Source organism: Triturus cristatus, chromosome 9 (assembly GCF_964204655.1).
Source record: "Triturus cristatus chromosome 9, aTriCri1.1, whole genome shotgun sequence".
NCBI lineage: Eukaryota > Metazoa > Chordata > Amphibia > Caudata > Salamandridae > Triturus > Triturus cristatus.
The window spans coordinates 34804888-34828531 of NC_140592.1; the positions used below are offsets into that span (position 1 = coordinate 34804888).

Here is a 23644-nt window from a genome sequence, read left to right on the forward strand (position 1 = left end):
CCTAATAGACCCCACAACTCCAGGGACACCAGACCCATGGGAGGATTACCACAACCCTGATGTGCCAGGTATGCCTCAGGATGACATTTATCCATCCAGGCCGTCTCCTCCAGAGGACTCCCTGGGGTTCCACCACTTAATACAGCGGGCGGGACACCACCATGGGGTAGAATTACATAGCGAGCCAGTTGAGGACGATTTCCTACTGGACACCTTTGATATACAAGATAAGGCCTCAGCAATACTGCCCATGCTGAAAGGGGTAACCAAACATGCTGCAGAGGTGTTCAAGGACCCAGTCAGAGCTAGGGTATTAAACCCCAGGATAGAGAAAAAATATAAAGCAGCCCCCACAGATCCTGCAAATATTAAAGGACCTGCTCCCTTAGACTCATTAGTGGTATCCACAGCTAGGAAGCGGTCTAACTCTCAATCCTCAGGGGAGGCTCCACCACCAGATAAGGAGTCAAAGCTCTTAGATGCGTCTGGTAAACGCACTGCCTCGCAAGCTGCAAATATGTGGCGCATCGCCAACACGCGGGCACTGCTTGCACGTTATGATAGAGCACATTACGATGAGCTGGAGGCTATCATGCAACACCTCCCAGACAAACATAAACACAGGGCTCAGGAGCTAATACAGGAGGGAAAGCTCATCACCAATACCTCAATTAAATGTGCCCTCGACGCAGCAGACACAGCTTCGAGAGCGATCAACACCAGTCTTTTGCTCCGTCGTCATGCCTGGCTCCGAATCTCAGGGTTTAAGCCAGAAGTCCAGGCATCTATATTAAATCACCCCTTTGACCAACAACACCTATTTGGTCCAAAGGTGGACGATGCATTGGAGAAAATGAAAAAGGACACGGATACGGCAAAGTCTATGGGGGCATTACAATCCCATACCCCTAGATGCTCTTTTCGTCATTCCTCCTTTCGGGGCACAGGCAGAGGTTACTCTGCCGATAACGCCTCTACTTCCTACAGGTCCCCTCCTCAGAACACCTTCTCAAAGGGCTATCAGAGAGGTGGTTATAGTGGAAACAATAATAAAGGCAGGGGCAAAACCAACAACACCCGTTCTGCCACACCACCCGCCCAAGGACTTTACCCCGCTTCCCCCAGACCATTCCACTCCAGTCGGGGGCAGGCTACAATATTTCCTTCAGACCTGGGAGTCCATAACATCGGACAAATGGGTGACACAAATTGTTCAGTCAGGCTACTGTCTCGAACTAACATCTACCCCACCCAATATTCTACCCAGGCACCGTATAATGTCACAAGAACACACCATACTGCTCAAACAGGAGGTGATCTCCCTCCTCCAAAAACAAGCTATAGAGCAGGTCCCCGTCAATCAGCAAAATCTAGGGGTCTACTCTCTGTATTTTCTAATCCCAAAGAGAGACGAGACCCTACGGCCCATTCTAGACCTCCGGCCTCTAAATGCATACATACATTCGGACCATTTCCATATGGTCACCCTCCAACAAGTTCTCCCTCTCCTGTGTCAGGGAGACTTTCTCACTACACTGGACTTGAAAGACGCATACTTTCATATTCCAATACACCCTTCTCACAGGAAGTACCTCAGGTTTGTGGTGGACGGTCAGCATTACCAATTCAAGGTTCTCCCCTTCGGGGTCACAACCGCACCGCGGGTGTTTACCAAATGCCTAGCAGTAGTAGCAGCTCACCTCAGAAGGCAACACATTCACGTCTTCCCTTACTTGGACGACTGGCTCATAAAAGCCGCGCCCTACAGCCAATATGTGCAACATACAAACAGCACCATACAACTGCTCCACCAGCTAGGCTTCATCTCACACAAAGCAATATCTCGGGGCCACTATAGACACCTCCAAGGCTATAGCCTATCCCAATTCAGCCAGAATCGCAAGCATACAAGCCTTGCGCCAAACATTCACTCTTCAACACTCTCTCCCAGCACGAGTGTTTATGAAGCTAATAGGGATGATGGCATCTTGCATCTTTATAGTGCCCCATGCAAGACTCCACATGCGTCCACTCCAAGAGTGCCTAGCACGACAGTGGAACCAGGCCCAGGGACAGCTGACGGATCTGGTGTTGGTGGACGGCCGCACCCATCACTCTCTGCAGTGGTGGAACACCACAAAACTTTCCAAAGGGCGGCCGTTCCTGGACCCGGTTCCTCAGGTGATTCTAACGACGGATGCATCGCTCTCCGGCTGGGGAGCGCACCTTCTACACCTCACGGTGCAAGGTCTATGGACGCCACAGCAAAAAGTACTCCACATCAACCATCTGGAGTTATTGGCGATCTTTCTAGCCCTGAAATCCTTTCAGAAACAAATTTCAGCCAAAGCAGTCCTCATTCGCACAGACAATATGACTGCGATGTATTATATTCAAAAACAGGGGGGGACACACTCTCCCCAGCTCTCCCGCTTAGCACAGAGCATATGGAGATGGGCAATTCCACAAAAAATCTTTCTCCTGGCACAGCACGTCCCAGGCATACAAAACACCATGGCAGATCTGCTCAGCAGACAAATGCAGCAAATGCACGAATGGGAACTGCATCCACAAGTTCTTCGCCCATTCTTCCACAAGTGGGGGCATCCTCAGATAGACCTCTTCGCCACCCACGAAAACAAAAAATGCCCAAGCTTCGCCGCCAGATACCCACACCCATTGTCCAAAGGCAATGCGATATGGATGAACTGGTCAGGCAAATTTGCATACGCCTTTCCACCTCTCCCGCTAATTCCGTTAGTGGTAAGGAAGCTACAGCAGCACTCCCTCACACTCATTCTGGTATCTCCAACATGGGACAGGCAGCCGTGGTACACCACACTGCTACAGCTATCGGTAATACCACATCAAAAGCTGCACCTGTCCCCATGCCTCCTAACACAGAACCATGGAGAAATCAGGCACCCGGACCCAGCTCAGCTCAACCTTGCGATCTGGCTCTTGAAATCTTAGAATTTGGATACCTTAACCTTCCCCCTGATTTCATGAACATTATCAAGGAAGCCAGACGTCCTACCACTCGAGCATGCTATGCCGCAAAGTGGAAGAGATTTGTTGTTTACTGCCGTAACAATACAATCAACCCCTTAGATGCATCCATACAGCACATCATATGCTATCTGCTCCATCTTCACAGGTGTAACCTGGCATATTCATCCATACGCCTACACCTAGCAGCGATTGCTGCTTACCTACAAAACAGACAGCATTTATCACTGTTCAGAGTGCCCACTATTAAAGCCTTTATGGAAGGCCTAAAACAAGTAATTCCACCCAGGGCACCACCTTCCCCTGTATGGAATCTAAACGTAGTTCTTACACGGCTAATGGGTCCGCCTTTCGAACCAATGCATAAATGTGAGCTACAATTCTTCACCTGGAAAACAGCTTTCCTCATTGCTATCACTTCCCTTAGAAGGGTTAGTGAAATACAAGCGTTCACTATACAAGAACCCTTTTTGCAGATACATCACAGCAAGGTGATACTTCGTACAAACCCAAAATTTCTGCCCAAGGTCATTTCCCCCTTCCATCTTAATTAATCGGTGGAATTACCGTTTTTTTTCTCGCAACCTCAATCTGTTGCGGAAAGGGCTCTACATACACTTGATGTTAAAAGGGCTTTGTTGTACTGCATACAAAGAACGCAACCTTCCAGGAAGACCAAACAATTGTTTGTCTCCTTCTCTCCACCGCATAAAGGTAACCCCATCTCTAAATCAGGGATAGCTAGGTGGATTGTTAAGTGCATACAAATTTGCAATCACAAAGCAAAAAGAACATTATCTGTTCCACCTAAAGCCCACTCTACAAGAAAGATAGGGGTTTCTATGGCTTTTCTAGGGAACATACCCTTAGATGACATCTGCAAGGCAGCCACATGGTCAACTCCGCACACCTTCACAAAACATTACTGTGTAAACGTGCATTCCAAGCAACAAGCTAGTGTGGGCCAGGCTGTACTAAAGACACTATTTCAAACCGCTGCAACGGATACCGGTGGTCGCCGCTAGGGCTGGGTACTGCTATATAATCTATGCAAAAGTGTACAATCTGCAGCTCATATGCCTCGAACGGAATATGCTACTTACCAGTATGCATCTGTTCTTGGCATGGAGAGCTGCAGATCTGTACACGCCCACCCGCCTCCCCGGCTACCTGTATCCGTTCCAGTCTATCTTATTTAGATACAACACACATGGGTTTCTTACTGTTATCACTACGCTCCATCATTTCCCTGCTGGCGAAAAACAATCTGAGGATGGAGCCGAAGCCCATGCGCAGTGCGGACCGAAGGAGGAGTCACCGAACTCGTGACTTCCAAAGACTGTCCAAGAAGAAAAACAAACTGCAAACATCCGGGCCCAACACCAGATGGCGATCTATGCAAAAGTGTACAGATCTGCAGCTCTACATGCCAAGAACAGATGCATACTGGTAAGTAGCATATTCCATATAAATATACACTTATATAAACCAACACATATATGTGTGTGTGTGTTTATATAAATATATATATACATATATATATATATATATATATATATATATATATTCACTGAAAAAACCATAGGTTTCATCCACGTTATAGTTAGAAATTAGCATTTTAAAAACCTTAGAAATTCACTGAAAAAAACATAGGTTTCAGGGCGATATAGTTAGTTGGACATTTCACTCGTACAAAACCCGTGAAATTCCCCCGTTATAGTTAGTTCAGCTAACTATAACTCACGCGCCCGCAATGCACTGCTGATGACGTCACATATTACATCACTCATGACATGGTCAGTGACATCACTCATGACACCACTGATGACATCTCAAATGTTTTGTTTTGTTTTTTACGAGTGAAAGGTCCAACTAACTATAACGCCCCTTAAACCTATGTCTTTTTCAGTGAATTTCTAAGGTTTTTTAAATGCTAATTTGTAACTATAACGTGCCTGAAACCTATGTTTTTTTAAGTGAATTTCTAAGGTTTTTTAAATGCTAGTTTCTAACTATGCCTACAGAGGTAGGACATGTGAAGAAAGAAGAAAAAACGCACAGAAAGAAGCAAAAGAAATGCAGAAAGAAGCAACAGACGTCCTCAAAGACGAAAAGTGCAGGAAGAAGCAAGACATGTGCAGAAAGAACCAACAGAGGAGCAGAACGAGGCCTTTTTACAAAATCATCCTGTGCCCACAACTTTTTCAGACGGGTACTGGTGTTAACTGACTCTGACTAACCATGCCTAGAGCCAGTGGTATGCTAAAAGACACTTAGAATACAGTGAAAACACCTACATACACTAGGGAACACTATGCGTTGGGGTACCCCTGTGATTAACATGACCTCCTCTGTAAGCCCCTAGTACATAATAGGGCAGGGGGATTAAAACTACGTCTTAAAAAGGGCCACGGGGTGCGTTTGCACACTGGTGAAGGGAGGGGGGAGCCTGAGGTGACATATGTGCAAACACGCCGTGTGGGCGTTTTAAGTTGGGGGATAAAGTTCCCTTGAATCCTGAGGGTCCCTGGGGTCCAACTAGCCCACTAGGTACCTCCAGTAAGCCCCACAGAGTTGCGTTGCAGAGAGGTGTAAAAAGGGACATGGCCTGGACCACCTCTCTGCAACACAGCGCAGTGGCGCTTACTGGAAGCACCTGGTGGGCTAGTTAGCCCCCAGGGGCCCTCAGGATTGAAGGGGAATTATTTCCCCAACTTAAAACGCTCCACAGGGCGTGTTTGCACATGTCACCTCAGGCCCCGTCCCCTCCCTTCCCCACTGTGTAAACGCCCCCTGTGGCCGTTTTAAGTTGTAGGATTAAGTCCCCTTGAATCCTGAGGGTCCCTAGAGTCCAACTAGCCCACTACGTACCTCCAGTAAGTGCCACAGAGCTGCGTTGCAGAGAGGTTTAAAAAGGGGCACGGCCTGGACCACCTCTCTGCAACGCAGTGCAGTGGCGCTTACTGAAAGCATCTGGTGGGCAAGTTGGCCCCCATGAGCCCTCAGGATTGAAGGGGAATTATTTTCACAACTTAAAACGCGCCACAGGGCGTGTTTGCACACGTCACCTCAGGCCCCGTCCCCTCCCTTCCCCACTGTGTAAACGCGCCCTGTGGCCATTTTAATTTGGGAGATTAAGTCCCCTTGAATCCTGAGGGTCCCTAGGGTCCAACTAGCCCACTACGTACCTCCAGTAAGCGCCACAGATATGCGTTGCAGAGAGGTGTAAAAAGGGGCACGGCCTGGACTACCTCTCTGGAACGCAGCGCAGTGGCCCTTACTGGAAGCACCTGGTGGGCTAGTTGGCCCCCAGGGGCCCTCAGGATTGAAGGGAAATTATATCCCCAACTTAAAACGCGCCACAGGGCATGTTTGCACACGTCACCTCAGGCCCCGTCTAGCCCACCAGGTACCTCCAGTATGCGCCAGGCAGCTGCATTGCAGATAGGTGTTCAGAGGCCACACCCCTTTTTACACCACTCTGCAATGCAGCTCTGTGGCGCTTACTGGAGGTACCTAGTGGGCTAGTTGGCCCCCAGGGACCCTCAGGATTGAAGAGGAATTAATTCCCCAACTTAAAACGTGCCACAAGGCTTGTTTGCACACATGTCACCTTAGGCCCCGCCCCCTCCCTTCACCAGTGTGCAAACGCGCCCGTGACGCGTTTTAAGTTGGGGGATTAAGTCCCCTTGAATCCTGAGGGTCCCTGGGGTCCAAATAGCCCACCAGGTACCTCCAGTAAGCGCCACAGAGCTGCGTTGCAGAGAGGTGTAAAAAGGGGCGTGGCCTCTGAACACCTCTCTGCAACGCAGCTCCCTGGCAAATACTGGAGGTTCCTAGTGGGCTAGTTGGCCCCCAGGGACCCCCAGTATTGAAGGGGAATTAATTCCCAAATTTAAAACACGCCACAGGGCGCGTTTGCAGAGTGTTTCCATATGGGGGTGGGGCCTAGGCACGATCTCTTTGCTTTTTTTCTTTTTTTGGAAGGGGGCTGTGTAGCCCCCCTTCTTTTTACTTTTTTGGGGCCCTAGGGACCCCATCCCCCAGGGACTGACACCCAATTAAAAAAAAAAAAATCATTAACGGGAAGGGGGCCGCGTGGGCCCCCCTCCCTTGGCCAATTCCGGGACCCAATCCCCTGGGGCATCGACATTGTTTTAAATACTCTTTCGGAGGGGGGGCTGCGTGGCCCCCCTCCAAATGCCATTTATGGCCCTGGGGACCCCATCCCACGGGGCTGCCCTCTCCGTTGGTGACCGTGGATGGGTCCCCAATCCCCCCCACGGTCCCGCCGGCTCCCCGCCTCATGCGGGAGCCGGCATTGCTTTTCCACATGGCGAGCTGCTAAGATGCAGCTCCCCGTGTGGAAAAGCAATCTGCTTTAGTTTTTGGAAGAGGGAGCAGGTTTCCTGCGCTCTCTTCCAAAAACCAAAGCACAGTTTGCTATGGAAGGCGGGAGCCGCAAGGCTCCCGCCCTGCCATTGCAAACAGCAGTGTCCCGGGGAGTGGACACCCCTCCCAACATTGTTAATGCCCCGGGGAGGTGGTGGTCCCTGGGGCTCGGGGGTCCGTAAAAGACCCCCAAATTTGCATATTTAGAGCCACGGGAAGGTGGCGGTCCCTGGAGCATGTGGGGGGGTTCGAGCCCCCCACCCATTTATTTTACAAGCTCCGGGGGTGGCGGTCCCCGGGGCTTGGGGTGGCCTTTGAGCCCCCCACCCATTTATTTTACAAGCCCCGGGGGTGGCGGTCCCCGGGGCTTGGGGGGGCTTGGATGCCCCCCCAAGTTAAAAATCAAAGCCCCGGGGGTGGCGGTCCCCGGGGCTGCGGGGGGGCCTTGTGCGCCCGCAAATCTTTGAGCAAAGCCCTGGGGGTGGCAGTCCCCGGGGAAGTGTGGGGGGGATTGGGGCCCCCCCACCCTTTTTTTCTGCCCCCGAGACCTGGCCCACCCGGGGGCATTATTTAAACGGAGCGCAGGAGTCCGCTCTTCGTTTTTTTTTATTTTGCAGCCGGATCCGTGGATCCTCCGCGCATCCTGCAATTAAAAAAAATAAAAAATTGGGGGCCCTGGGACCCCCTAAGCAGGCCTAGGGAGTCAGGGTGTTTCTACCCTGCCCCCTTTTCGTGTTTTGCGCGTATGTTTTTCTCTTTTCTTGTGCCTCTGTTCTACCGAGGCACAAGATGGCTGCCAACACTTCCTGGTTTGGAGTGTTGACAGCCAATTAGCATGAAGCTTTTGATCGAGAGGGTGCACGGATCCTCTGTGCCTCTAGATATCACTATCTTTATTTCTTAATTTCTCAAAAACTACTGAACGGATTTACACCATTTTCTGAGCCAAGCAGTACCTTTTTGTCAAATTTGGTGCAGTTCCGTTCAGCAGTTTTTGCTATAACCGTGTCTAAAGTTTCCTATGGGAAAATGATTTTTTGACCACTATTTTTTTAATTTCTCAGGAACTACTGAACGGGTTTACACCATTTTAAAAAAAAAAGGGTGCTTTCTGAACGAAGGGCTACCTTTTTGCAAAATTTGGTGTAATTCCGTTCAGCAGTTCGGGCTGTAGCCGTGTCTAAAATTTCCTACGGGAAATAACATGGGGAAAACGCATTTTGGGACCCTCCTTTTTTCTCGGCCCCCGCTGGACAAATCACCCCCAAAATTTCAGGATAGGAGCTGACCGGAACAGGCCATTAGTTTTGAGAATTTTGCGAAGATTCGTCAATCGGCGCCAAAGTTATTTGGAATAGAATGTTACGATTTTCCTATGGATAATAGGTCCTAACTATAACTACCTACTGGCGACCACCAGTAAGTAATATGTGTGTGTGTATAATTAATAAAAACATTTATTTTACATTATATTATTTTTTAAATATTTTAAATGAATTTATATTCATAAAAATGTAAACTATTCAATAAGAAAAATTATATTAATTCATGTAGGTAATAAATAAAATTTAAAAAGTTTAAAACCCAAAAAAACACATTTACTAAAACTATAAACATTAAAATAAATTTTAAAATAAAAACAAATTATATAAAATAAAATAAAAAACAATGAATGATATAAAACCTATTTTATGCAACTGTAGGGAAAGTGTTGGGATTCAGAGGGGTCAGAATTACTATTCCTACTCCAATCACTGCAATAGTAAGGAAAGTCTTGGACTTCGGAGGAGTTAGATTTACTATTCCTACTCAAGTCAGTGCTACATAAAGGAAAGCTATGGACTTCGTAGGAGTCAAATGTACTATTCCCACTCCAGTATAAACAACAGTAGTGAAAGCGTTGGACTTCGGAAGGGGGGCATTTACAATTCTCACTCCAGTGTGTGAACATTTGAGAAAGCACTGGACTTCAGAGGGGTTACATTTACTATTCCCATTCCTTAGGGGAAAGTGTTGGACTTTAGAGAGGTAAAATATACTATTCCCACTTCAACCTGTGCAACAGTAGGGAAAGCCCTGGATTTCAGAGGGGTGAAAGTCACTATTCCCATTCCAGTCAAGGCAAAATTAGGGAAAGTGTTGGACGTCGGAGGGGTTAATTTTACTATTCCTAATGCAATCTATACAAAAGTAAGGAAAGTACTTCACTTCAAACACAGTACATTATTAATTAACATAAAAAATATTTAAAAAACTAAAAACAATTGTGGGGAGGCTGGAATACGTACAAGGGCGAAATATGTGAACTGCCGACGATAACAAATGACCCAGAAATGTAATATGGTGCAACAAACTTATCACGTGTATAGATGTCGATAGATGGTGAACATTGCACGCAATGTCGGAAATATCAGCTGTAATAGAAAACTGCCAAAGAAGTGTGAAACTGTATAACATTCATTGTATAACTGTAAAAAATTTTATAATGCCAAATATTACTTAATAAAACAAATCAGAAAAAAAACTAAAAACAGTTTGTCAAATTACATAACTACTATTCAATAATTATCAATTAATAAATAATTGTTATTCAATTATTAATTAACTTCCAACCCTATATCCCTAAAAACCTGGCAGCCTGTGCCTAAAATATAATTTTTTTTAAAAGTATTTCAGAATTGACATATTTAAAATCAATTAAATAATTAATTAATCATTCAAAGTTAGCTATTACTGAAATAACTTCCCACCCTAGACCCCTACAACCCTAGTTGCCCGCAACTAAAATATAAGTAAAATAAATCAAAGCAAATAATAATTATTAGTTAATAAATGATTACTTATCTTCCCACCCTATACTCCTACAAGCCTAGCACCCTGCAACTAAAATATAAGTAAAATAAATCAGTATTCTTTATTTTATATAATTAAAAATCAATTAAATAATTAACAATGAATAATAAATTGTTAATTAATTATTACTAAATTAACTTTCCACCCTAGACTCCTACAAACCTAGCAGCCCACAACTAAAATATAAGTAAAATAAATATTACATAAACTACATAATCAATTACATAATAAACAATTAATAATTAATCCTAAAAGCCCACAAATAACATATAACAAAAATAAATCAGTATTGCATAATTTTCATAATAAATATCATCATATAATTAAATAAAATGTGTTACATAATTCATAACAAATTATTACCTAATTAACTTCCCAACCTACCCCCTACAAACCCAACAACCCGCTACTACACTATAAATTACTATAAAAAATGTATTTTAAAAAATCAAAATCACTTAAAATGACGTTATATTTTTTTAAAATGTATAACATTTAAACAATAATAATACATCAAGTTGATATATATATATATATATATATATATTCACTGAAAAAACAATAGGTTTCACACACGTTATAGTTAGGAATTAGCATTTAAAAAACCTTGCAAATTCACTTAAAAAACCATAGGTTTCACACATGTTATAGTTAGGTGGATATTTCACTCGTAAAAAACCAATGAAATTCCACCGTTATAGTTAGTTCAGATAACTATAACTCGCGCGACCGCCACTCTATCACAAGGATGATGTCATCAGTGATGTCAAGAGTGATGCCACTGACCATGTCATGAGTGATGTAATATGTGACGTCATGAGCAGAGGATTGCGGGCGCACGAGTTATAGTTATCTGAACTAACTATAGCGGTGGAATTTCATTGGTTTTTTACGAGTGAATTATCCACCTAACTATAACATGTGTGAAACCTATGGTTATTTAAGTGAATTTGCAAGGTTTTTTAAATGCTAATTCCAAACTATAACGTGTGTGAAACCTATGTTTTTTTCAGTGAATTTGTACGGTTTTTTAAATGCTAAGTTATGTATGTATTTTTATTTTTTTATATATATTTATATTTCAAAAAACTATGTATTAAAAACATTTTTTTATGGTTTTTGGCGCGCACCCCCGTGATTTAAAAAAAAAATGTAAGTTTTTTTTTCTGCCTTCGGGGTCCTTCAGGGACCCCCTGACAAAGGCTAGGGGGTCAGGAACTCTCTACCCTGCCCCCTTTTCACGTTCGACACCTTCCTTTTCCACTCTCGCGCTGAAAACAAACAAAATGGCGGCTGACACTTCCTGATTTCGACCGATTCGAACGTTGACTGACATGTAACAACCAATCAGAATTACGCTCGCGCACGTTAGGGTACGCGCACGGTGCGCAGCTATAGATATGTATGTGCTTTTAACTGCAATTTTCTCAGGAACTACTGAACAGATTGACTCCATATATGCAAAAGGCACATCCCTGACCTGAGGACTACCTCTCTGCCAAATTTCAAGTAATTCTGTTCAGCCGTTCGGGCTGTACCTTCGACTAAAGGTCCTATGGGAAAATGCATGGGGAAAACGCGTTTTGGGACCCCCCTTTTTTCTCGGCCCCCGCTTGACAAATCCCCCCGAGACTTTCAGGGTAGGAGCTGAGCGGAGCGCCCCATTAGTTTTGAAAATTTCGCGAACATTCGTCAACCGGCGCCAAAGTTATTCAAAATAGAATTTTGAGATTTCCTATGGAAACACGGTCCTAACTATAACTATCTACTGGCGACCGCCAGCAGATAATATATATATATATATATATATATTCACTTAAAAAACCATAGGTTTCACACATGTTATAGTTAGCTGGACATTTCACTCGTAAAAAAACAATGAAATTCCCCCGTTATAGTTAGTGCAGGCAACTATAACTCACGCGACCGCAATCCTCTGCTGATGACGTCAGATATTACATCACTGTATTTAGACACTTATTTACCCATGTCTTCTTCCATTAATCTTTAGCTATACATATATTACAAATATTTATTTTTCATAAAGACACATATGTCATCAGTGATGTAATATCTGACGTCATCAGCAGAGGATTGCCGTCGCGTGAGTTATAGTTGCCTGCACTAACTATAACGGGGGAATTTCATTGGTTTTATACGAGTGAAATGTCCAGCTAACTATAACATGTGTGAAACCTATGTTTTTTTAAGTGAATTTGCAAGGTTTTTTAAATGCTAATTCGTAACTATAACGTGTGTGAAACCTATGGTTTTTTCAGTGAATTTGTACGGTTTTTTAAATGCTAAGTTATGTATTTATACTTTTTTTTTTTCAGGTTTGTCACCGTGCGCGCATCGTGCGCGCACGGTTCGCAGTGCGTGCCGCGCACCTCGCGATTTTTTCCCCCCAAAAAATGTGTTTTTTTCTCCCTTGGGGGTCCTTCTGTGACCCCCTGACCAAGGCTAGGGGGTCAGGAATTGTCCACTCTGCCCCCTTTTCACGTTCTCCACCTTTTTTTTTCACCCCCTCAGACTGCGAGAGACAAAATGGCGGTCGACACTTCCTGGTTTCGACCGATTCGAATGTTTACCGACATCTAACAACCAATCAGAATTGCGCTCGCGCACGGCAGGGTGCGCGCACAGTGCGCGCACGGTGCGCGCGTACAGATATTGATATGCTTTTAAATGCTATTTTCTCAGGAAATACTGAACAGATTTACACCAGACCTGCAAAAGGCACTTCCTTGACCTTATGGCTACCTCTCTGCCAAATTTCACGTAATTCTGTTCAGCCGTTCGGGCTGTAGCTGCGACTAAAGGTCCTATGGAAAAATGCATGGGGAAAACGCGTTTTGGGACTCCCCCTTTATCTCGGCCCCCGCTTGACGAATCACCCCGAGACTTTCAGGGTAGGAGCTGAACAGAGCACCCCATTTGTTTTGAAAATTTCGCGAGGATTCGTCAACCGGCGCCAAAGTTATTCAAAATAGAATTTTGAGATTTCCTATGGAAACTAGGTTGTAACTATAACTATCTAATGGCGACCGCCAGTAGATAATATATATGTATTTTGACATAAACTTATTAAAAACGATATTTTGTCCAAACACTGTACGACCACTTGAAAGCGATGAGTTACATGGTACTGCGTGCAGGGTTACCGCTGAGCGTTTCTTCCATAGATCACAGGGTCGTATGTGCTAAAGAAGGGAGATCCTTGATATGGAGACAGGCCGCAGGGTCGTGCTCATTTTTGCGGTTGTGCTTCAGCTTAGACCTGGAAGTCTTGTTTGCACCATCAGTTGAGGGCCTCAGGGGGTGCCCCGTTCACTGCCTTAAGATGGTGAACAGATTCAATAGCTTTTCTGATCAAGTGAGTTTTCAGGAGTTTTCTGGAGTTCATGTGGTTGGATGCTGCCATCGGATTAAGATGTAGAGGATTAAAGAGACTTTGTCCTTATGCCTCAAGGAGCATGCTCCCATGCTTATGCCACCTATATTGCGATTGGTACATTGAGAGAACGGTTACCAAGCAGAGCTTCTGGTTGCATGTTGTGGGGACTGGTGTTTGCAAGTCATCTGGTGCCATGCTTGGGTGGACTTTGTGCACCGTGCAGAGAACCTTGAGTTGTGTTGTGTTGAGTTGTGTTCCTGGCTGAGCTTGGAGTCAGTGAAGCAGCACGCTTTGCGGATCACATTTTCTCAGACACAGACCAAGACTGGCTGCTTGATTTTGGTTTCTTTGTGGAATTCTGCGAGTTTATTGGGAATGTTGGTGGACTCCAAGCACATCTTTAGAGGGCTCTCATCAGTTCATAAGTTCAACGCATCGCACTGACCATGGTGAGATTACAGTTCGTACCGATGACCACGTCAATTATTTGGGAGCAGAACTGGAGTCTGGTTTCATAATCATAGACAGGTTTGCTCTGTTTGTGTTGACGCGGGACTGTCTCCAGGGCTGTTGCTCTCCCAGCATCAATATCTCGATCTGGGTACCATTTAGGCATAGAAAGTCCCCCTTCATCCATGCGTAAATATGGTCATTACACTTTGGGAATGACCAATATGTGAATTTGGCTAACTTCGATGTACATCTCAAATTGAAGCAGGCATGGTTTAATCACTTTGGTCTACTGCCTTAAGTCAATATTGACCAACAGAGGTGAGAGGGAGGAATTCTGTGATATGCTACACTAGACCACGGGTTTGGTCCATTCCAGGGCACACAACCCGTATTTATTGTCTTCAATTCTTGGGGAGTGAGTCATTTCAATCACAGTGTTCTTCTAGTGCCTTGAGCCATACTTTGAAGCAACCCACGGGATGCACAGGGCACAGTGAACAATCCTTTGATGAGATAAAAAATTCCTGTCCTTCTTGGATTCTGTTTATTGGTTTGTTGAAGTTCTGAGTATTGTAAGGTGATTAAATGAAGGACCATTTGTGCTAATCCACCCACATTCACGCATCGCAGATGTTTGCTCAGATGGCCTCTATTCTTTTCACCGATCTGATGCCCGATTGGGGGTTCTTCTGAAGATTGGTTTGTCCAACATGCTCCTGCCTTGAAACTTGCCTTACTAGACTTTGCTGGGATTTAGGAGATTCGGGACTGCTCAGTATCTGGGTAGGCCCTGTGGGCCATCATTGGGGTTTTTGTACAAAAGGGTATTGATTAAAGGCTATTAGGGGCCCAGTCATAATCCACTTTAAGGAGGACATGTTCGTATTTGTGATTTTTCTAACATGAGTGGAAAGAAACACTAAGGCAAAGTACGGGTAACCGCATACCTAGTTAAATGTGACACCAAGGATGGTGAGGATGACTATTGTCATGATAGCACCCACTTTAATATAGCTGATGCTTTATAGTAATACTTGTTGATTTGCACCACTTTTGTTCCATTCCACTCTTATAATTCCATCTACTTGATTCCACCCCTGCTATGTCATACTCCTGCATTACAATATCACACGCTTTATTTTGCCCATTTCATTACCCTCCTTAGTTGTATTCGCCACTACCTACATTACTGGACTACCTCCATTACAAAATGTACTTTTTATTATGACCCTTTTTCTTATAACAAGTCCATCAGGCAAGCCTAACACTTAAGTAAGTGTGGTTCTATCCCACAACACCCATAATGACTAATTAATGAGATGCAGAACAAAGCCAGTTCCATCATCCCAGACTTTGCCATATGACATTATATTTACCAAGGGCGAATAGACAACTGTTTTGAACTGTATTGTAATTCTATTTGCCTAGAGTCTCATGGCTGGCATTCCACTCTGTACCACACGGTGCACAAAGCCTTCCTTAACCTTCATCGGTCCAATTCTAAGACAAAGGGTCATGGGTGAGAAGTGAGTGACATCATCTATATTTGGGTATTTCATATTTTGTTGATCTCTCCTTCCATTCTAGGAAGACAAGAAGTGCTTTGTGTGCGATTCAAGAAGACCGTACGACCCACTTTACAACCCCATCAGCCATCGCATCGAAAATGTTATTACCACCTTTGCGCCGCAACGCAAGAAGGCCTGGTGGCAATCAGAGAACGGTAAGGGATGGCGCGCTCCATCTGCATTAAAAGAGGTCTCTTACACTCAATCCTGCATATGAAGGATTATAAACAAGAATCCCAGTGTCCCATTTTCCAGGATGTCTGATTAGTTTTAGATTAAATGAAGGGACTTTCTTTCATGATGTTTAGTTGGGATTTTTGCCCCAGAATTCGCCATAGTTTACTGATGTCTAATTGGATTTTGGACTCGTCAATATCCTTCTTTTTAATGACATTTGCTTGAGCTTTGATTCCAGAATGGTCCTTTGTTTGATGGTTTCTGGTTAGATTTTAGATTCGGGTATGTCCCTTTCTTTAATGATGTCAGGTAGGGATTATGATTTCAGAATTCGATTTTCTCAAATTGTGCCTTCTTTGAATTTAGATTTCAGAATGTCCCTTTGATGATATCAGATTTGGTTTTGAATAAAAAATCTCCCTTGTTTGATGATGTCTGTTGGGCTTTAGATTCTCTAATATCACCATTGTTGGATGACCTCTGGTTGGGTTTTAGATTCTATCATTTGTCTTCGATTGATGATACCTGGGAGGGTTTTTCAGAAGGTTTCTTTCTGGTTATGTCTGGTTGGGTTTTAGAAGCCATAATTTGTCTTCGATTGCTGATACCTGGGAGGGTTTTCCCGAAGGTTTCTTTCTGGTTATGTCTGGTTGGGTTTTAGAAGCCATAATTTGTCTTCGATTGATGATACCTGGGAGGGTTTTCCCGAAGGTTTCTTTCTGGTTATGTCTGGTTGGGTTTTAGAAGCCATAATTTGTCTTCGATTGATGATACCTGGGAGGGTTTTCCCGAAGGTTTCTTTCTGGTTATGTCTGGTTGGGTTTTAGAAGCCATAATTTGTCTTCGATTGATGATACCTGGGAGGGTTTTCCCGAAGGTTTCTTTCTGGTTATGTCTGGTTGGGTTTTAGAAGCCATAATTTGTCTTCGATTGATGATACCTGGGTGGGTTTTTCAGAAGGTTTCTTTCTGGTTATGTCTGGTTGGGTTTTAGAAGCCATAATTTGTCTTCGATTGATGATACCTGGGAGGGTTTTCCCGAAGGTTTCTTTCTGGTTATGTCTGGTTGGGTTTTAGAAGCCATAATTTGTCTTCGATTGATGATACCTGGGAGGGTTTTCCCGAAGGTTTCTTTCTGGTTATGTCTGGTTGGGTTTTAGAAGCCATAATTTGTCTTCGATTGATGATACCTGGGAGGGTTTTCCCGAAGGTTTCTTTCTGGTTATGTCTGGTTGGGTTTTAGAAGCCATAATTTGTCTTCGATTGATGATACCTGGGAGGGTTTTCCCGAAGGTTTCTTTCTGGTTATGTCTGGTTGGGTTTTAGAAGCCATAATTTGTCTTCGATTGATGATACCTGGGAGGGTTTTCCCGAAGGTTTCTTTCTGGTTATGTCTGGTTGGGTTTTAGAAGCCATAATTTGTCTTCGATTGATGATACCTGGGAGGGTTTTCCCGAAGGTTTCTTTCTGGTTATGTCTGGTTGGGTTTTAGAAGCCATAATTTGTCTTCGATTGATGATACCTGGGAGGGTTTTCCCGAAGGTTTCTTTCTGGTTATGTCTGGTTGGGTTTTAGAAGCCATAATTTGTCTTCGATTGATGATACCTGGGTGGGTTTTTCAGAAGGTTTCTTTCTGGTTATGTCTGGTTGGGTTTTAGAAGCCATAATTTGTCTTCGATTGATGATACCTGGGTGGGTTTTTCAGAAGGCTTCTTTCTGGTTATGTCTGGTTGAGTTTTAGAATCCATAATTTGTCTTCGATTGATGATACCTGGGAGGGTTTTCCGGAAGGTTTCTTTCTGGTTATGTCTGGTTGGGTTTTAGAATCCATAATTTGTCTTCGATTGATGATACCTGGGAGGGTTTTTCAGAAGGTTTCTTTCTAGTTATGTCTGGTTGGGTTTTAGATTCCTTTGTCTCTTTGATGGATACCCTGGATGTCCATTTGTTCGATGGAGTCATGATATGTTTTCCCAAATGTTTCCTTCTTTGATAATGTCTGCTTGTGTTTCAATGAACAACCATTTTAGTGAAGAGTAAGGTGTGAATGTGGGGTCTGACTGGCCTACAAGAATATAAGGAACTTACGAACAGGTTCTGTGGGCAACCCTCGGCTGAGCACGGCCAAAAGCTGTGTTCAGTGGAAGAGGTGGGTGAATAAGTTGGGGAAAAAACAGAAATTCAATGAAAAACTCATGTCATTCAAGTGTCACAAGGTAAATAAATGTAAACCGATGGCTTGGGGCACATGTCAGAGGACAGCCTGCGAGTCGCCTTACTTCGACAGGCTGATTTATCAACTATTTCTCCACCAGCGTGAAAAGTGCATATAAAGTATTTACTTTCCTGACCAAAAGTGTTTTTGCACTGGAAAGTAGTCCTTAGGGTAACAGAAATAGCGTGTTCTGGTACTTTACGTCAAGGGGGCATCCTTTGGAAGGTACATGAGCATTCCCACGCTACCACCCGGGGTTTTTGACGCAAAGCCCTGACAACTGTAATTCCTAGATAAGGCTTTGAGCGAAAAAATCACATCTCCAGAGGCAGGTGCTAAATGGGCCTGGAAGAAATGTTTAATTACTCTGGAGTAATTGAAGGAATTATGGTTACTTTGCTTAAGTCTTGTGACAGGAAATTACTAAAAATTACGCGATTGCGCCTCTGGAATGAATGAACTTCCTTTAAACATCAGGCTCTTCCAGATCTCAGTTCAGGAGACAGATCAAGACCTGGCTCTTCCCTTGTAATCAATGACCGAGACCTTCCTGAGTTTTCGTACCTTCTTGCCCTCTCAGCGCCAAGACGCCTCGGCATTTGTGCGCTTTATAAGACTTTACTGACTTATTTACTTACTTGTCTAATTCAGACCAATCTGGTCCAAAAATACCACCTGCAAGAAACAGGAAGCGAGCGCGAGCGGCCGCCGGCTGCTGCTGCTCACGATCCGTGGCATTCAGTGCTATTTTCTTAGCGCAAAATGACTCCGCTGGTCTATTTTGAATGCGAGGGGGCATTTTGTGCAAATAGTGCTAAGCGCTGGGCCATGCTCTCCGCGTAATTCCTCTTTATTTTGCTATAAATTTGTGTAATTACACTACAGCAAATTACGCAAGTTACACTCTCCCCGGTGCTAAGTAGGTAACGCTTTTTCATTTCTTGTAACCTTTCGCACATTGCATCCGTGCTGCACTGTACCGCACACGTCCAATTGGTGAAAAGTTTTAAAGTTAGCCTAAGCGTAGGATTCTGTACTGGAAAGGTACCCTTCTAATACAAACCCCATGCTAGAGATCGCACACACCTGTGGGCTATTGTGCAAAGCTTTGTGCACGGTGCTACGCAGTGCGTTTATCCGACAGCGCCGAGAAGACAGCAGTAGCACTATATCTTCGTAGGCGTGTGGCTCTGCGATGCTCTCTGCCCCGTGAACAGCTGTGGCTGCTGTTGTGCGTCGCACTATTTTTAAAAATAAATGTACCCCCAGGGCCTCATTTACAAAGGTAAACTTACACCACTGTGTAAGTTTTCTCTTTTATTGTATCCACAATCTGAGTTAATCGTAAATTTTCGACTGCGGGAGCTCCGCAGTCAGGGTGAAGGACTCCGCACATACATAGATAGGACAGGACTCTCTTTTTATGTGCGGCGTTATCCGTTCCGACTGCAGAGTCTACGCAGTCGAAAACGTACTATAAACTTGTCGTTTGTGAATACCAAAAAATACGTAAACTTACTCAAAAATGTACTGTTACCTTTGTGGATCAGGCGCTAAATTACTACAAAATGCAGATTGTGAGTACTAAAAAGAATTAAACATACTCGAAGCTGTAAACTTACTCAGAGTGTAAGTTTAGTTTGTGACGCTTCTAGAAGGAGGCTGCTGTGTGTGTCGCTGTGCCCGGCCGGACAGCGTGACGTCACTAGCCACCTGCACTCACAGGCGACGGTGACGTCTTCTGCTCAACCAAGCTCTGAGGTCAGAAGCCTGATGTCAGGGCCGTCTTTGTAGGGAGATGACCCTCTCCTGCGTGTTACAAGAATATAACACCCGCCCGCCCGTTATGTGTTCTATATATGTTACATCTTCACGTGCCATATGTCTAGACAATCGTGTGATTGTCGCTCCGAGGCTGACCTTTAGGTTATGGTATAGTCGCACTCACTATATATTTAAAGCACATTCTTGTCCCTGCCACGGCCCCGCCACACAGCCACTGCGCCTTGGCGCCCGCCTCTTGGCACTCGGCGCTCTCACATCCTCTCCGCTCCCGTTTCCTTCCCATGACCTTTACAGCAGCTCGTGGCGGGTTCTATTCTAGTCCACCCTCGCCCTCGCTGTGGGTCACTTCCGCTACATGATACCGCCCCCGCCCCCCCAGGACGCCTGTCCAGCAACGACCACACGTGAGCCCGAGGAGGGCGACCCGCGGCCCTCCTCCTGGCTTGTCTCTGTGCAGAAGCGCACACGGAACATGTACACACGGTGATAACACACGATCCGTCTGAGATATCCTTTGAAGTAAGACATTCTGTAGGAAGAATTTTATTATTTGCTTAATGTTTTTACACCATTTTTATGTCATACTGTAACATAAACAGTATCACTCTGTACGACAAGCAGTATGACACTGTACTACAAGCAGTATCACACACTGTACCACAAACAGTATCACACGCACACAAACAGTATCACACAATACCATAAATTATCACAATGTACCACAAACAGAATCACACTATAACCTAAACAGTATCACACTGCACTACAAGCAGTATCAAACACTGTACCACAAGCAGTATCACACAATACCACAAATTATCACACTGTACAGAAAGCAGTATCACACGGTACCACAAACAGTATCGCACTCTACCACTAGCAGTATCACACGGTACCACAAACATTATCATACTGTACCACAAACAGTATCACACGGTACCACAAGCAGTATCACGCTGTACCACAAGCAGTATCACACGGTACCACAAACATTATCATACTGTACCACAAACAGTATCACACTGTACCACAAACAGTATCACACGGTACCACAAACATTATCATACTGTACCACGAACAGTATCACACGGTACCACAAGCAGTATCACGCTGTACCACAAGCAGTATCACACGGTACCACAAACATTATCATACTGTACCACAAACAGTATCACACGGTGCCACAAGCAGTATCACCCAGACCCAGTACCACAAGCAGTATCACACTGTACCACAAGCAGTATCACACTGTAACATAAGCAGTATCAAAAGGCACCACAAGCAGTATCACACTGTAGCATAAGCAGTATCACAAGGCACCACAAGCAGTATCACACTGTACCACAAACAATATCACACTGTACCACAAACAGTATCACACTGTACCACAAGCAGTATCACACTGTACCACAAGCAGTATCACACTCTACCACAAGCAGTATCACGCTGTACCACAAGCAGTATAACACGGTACCACAAACAGTATCACACTCTACAACAAGCAGTATCACGCTGTACCACAAGCAGTATCACACGGTACCACAAACAGTATCACAAGGTTCCACAAACAGTATCACACTGTACCACACATAGTAGGCACAGTACCACAAGCCGTATCGCACAGTACCACAAGCACTATCACACTGAACCACGAGCAGTATCACAAGGTACCACAAACAGTATCTGTACCACAGATAGTATGCACAGTACCAAAAGTCGTATCGCATAGTACCACAAACAGTATAACACTGTACCATAAGCAGTATCACACGGTGCCACAAGCATTATCACACAGTACTATGAGCAGTATCATACGGTACCACGATCGGTATCAGACGGTACCACAAACAGCATCACACCGTACCACGAGCAGTATCACACGGTCCTACGAGCAGCATCATACGGTACCACGAGCAGTATCACACTGTACCAAAAACAGCATCACACTGTACCAAAAACTGTATCACCCAGTGCCACAAGCAGTATCACGCTGTACCACATGCAGTATCACACTGTACCACAAGCAGTATCACATTCTACCACAAGCAGTATCACACTCTACCACAAGCAGTATCACACTCTACCACAAGCAGTATCACGCTGTACCACAAGCAGTATCACGCTGTACCACAAGCAATATCACACGGTACCACAAATATTATCATACTGTACCACAAACAGTATCACACTGTACCACAAACAGTATCACACGGTACCACAAACATTATCATACTGTACCATGAACAGTATCATACGGTACCACAAGCAGTATCACGCTGTACCACAAGCAGTATCACACGGTACCACAAACATTATCATACTGTACCACCAACAGTATCACACGGTGCCACAAGCAGTATCACCCAGACCCAGTACCACAAGCAGTATCACACTGTACCACAAGCAGTATCACACTGTAACATAAGCAGTATCACAAGGCACCACAAGCAGTATCACACTGTAGCATAAGCAGTATCACAAGGCACCACAAGCAGTATCACACTGTACCACAAACAGTATCACACTGTACCACAAGCAGTATCACACTGTACCACAAGCAGTATCACACTGTACCACAAGCAGTAGCACACTCTACCACAAGCAGTATCACGCTGTACCACAAGCAGTATAACACGGTACCACAAACATTATCATACTGTACCACAAACAGTATCACACAGTACCACATCAGTATCACGCTGTACAACAAGCAGTATCACACGGTACCACAAACATTATCGTACTGTACCACAAACAGTATCACACGGTGCCACAAGCAGTATCACCCAGACCCAGTACCACAAGCAGTATCACACTGTACCACTAGCAGTATCACAAGGCACCACAAGCAGTATCACACTGTACCACAAACAATATCACACTGTACCACAAACAGAATCACACTGTACCACAAGCAGTATCACACTGTACCACAAGCAGTATCACACTCTACCACAAGCAGTATCACGCTGTACCGCAAGCAGTATCACGCTGTACCACAAACAGTATCACACGGTGCCATAAACAGTATCACACTCTACCGCAAGCAGTATCACGCTGTACCACAAGCAGTATCACGCTGTACCACAAGCAGTATCACGCTGTACCACAAGCAGTATCACACTCTACCACAAGCAGTATCACGCTGTACCACAAGCAGTATCACACTGTACCACAAGCCGTATCACACGGTACCACAAACAGTATCACACTCTACCACAAGCAGTATCACACTTTACCACAAACAATATCACACTGTACCACAAACAGTATCACACTGTACCACAAGCAGTATCACACTGTACCACAAGCAGTATCACACTCTACCACAAGCAGTATCACGCTGTACCACAAGCAGTATCACGCTCTACCACAAGCAGTATCACACTCTACCACAAGCAGTATCACGCTGTACCACAAGCCGTATCACTTGGTACCACAAACAGTATCACACTGTACCACAAGCAGTATCACACTCTACCACAAGCAGTATCACGCTGTACCACAAGCAGTATCACACGGTACCACAAACAGTATCACACTCTACCACAAGCAGTATCACGCTGTACCACAAGCAGTATCACGCTGTACCACAAGCAATATCACGGTGTACCACAAGCAGTATCATGCTGTACCACAAGCAGTATCACACGGTACCACAAACAGTTTCACACTCTACCACAAGCAGTATCACACGGTACCACAAACATTATCATACTGTACCACAAACTGTATCACACAGTACCACAAGCAGTATCGCGCTGTACCACAAGCAGTATCACACAGTACCACAAAC

At 44.5% G+C, this 23644-nt stretch overlaps 1 protein-coding gene across 2 annotated transcripts in view; it reads left to right on the forward strand.

The window, feature by feature from the left end:
* Positions 1–23644, forward strand: part of LOC146797320 (laminin subunit beta-2-like) — a 342744-nt gene that overhangs the window by 98771 nt on the left and 220329 nt on the right. For both annotated transcript variants that reach the window (XM_085624322.1, XM_085624321.1), the window contains exon 4: positions 15692–15827. In XM_085624322.1, the coding sequence (XP_085480448.1) occupies positions 15692–15827 (136 nt within the window). The remainder of the gene's footprint in view (positions 1–15691; positions 15828–23644) is intronic.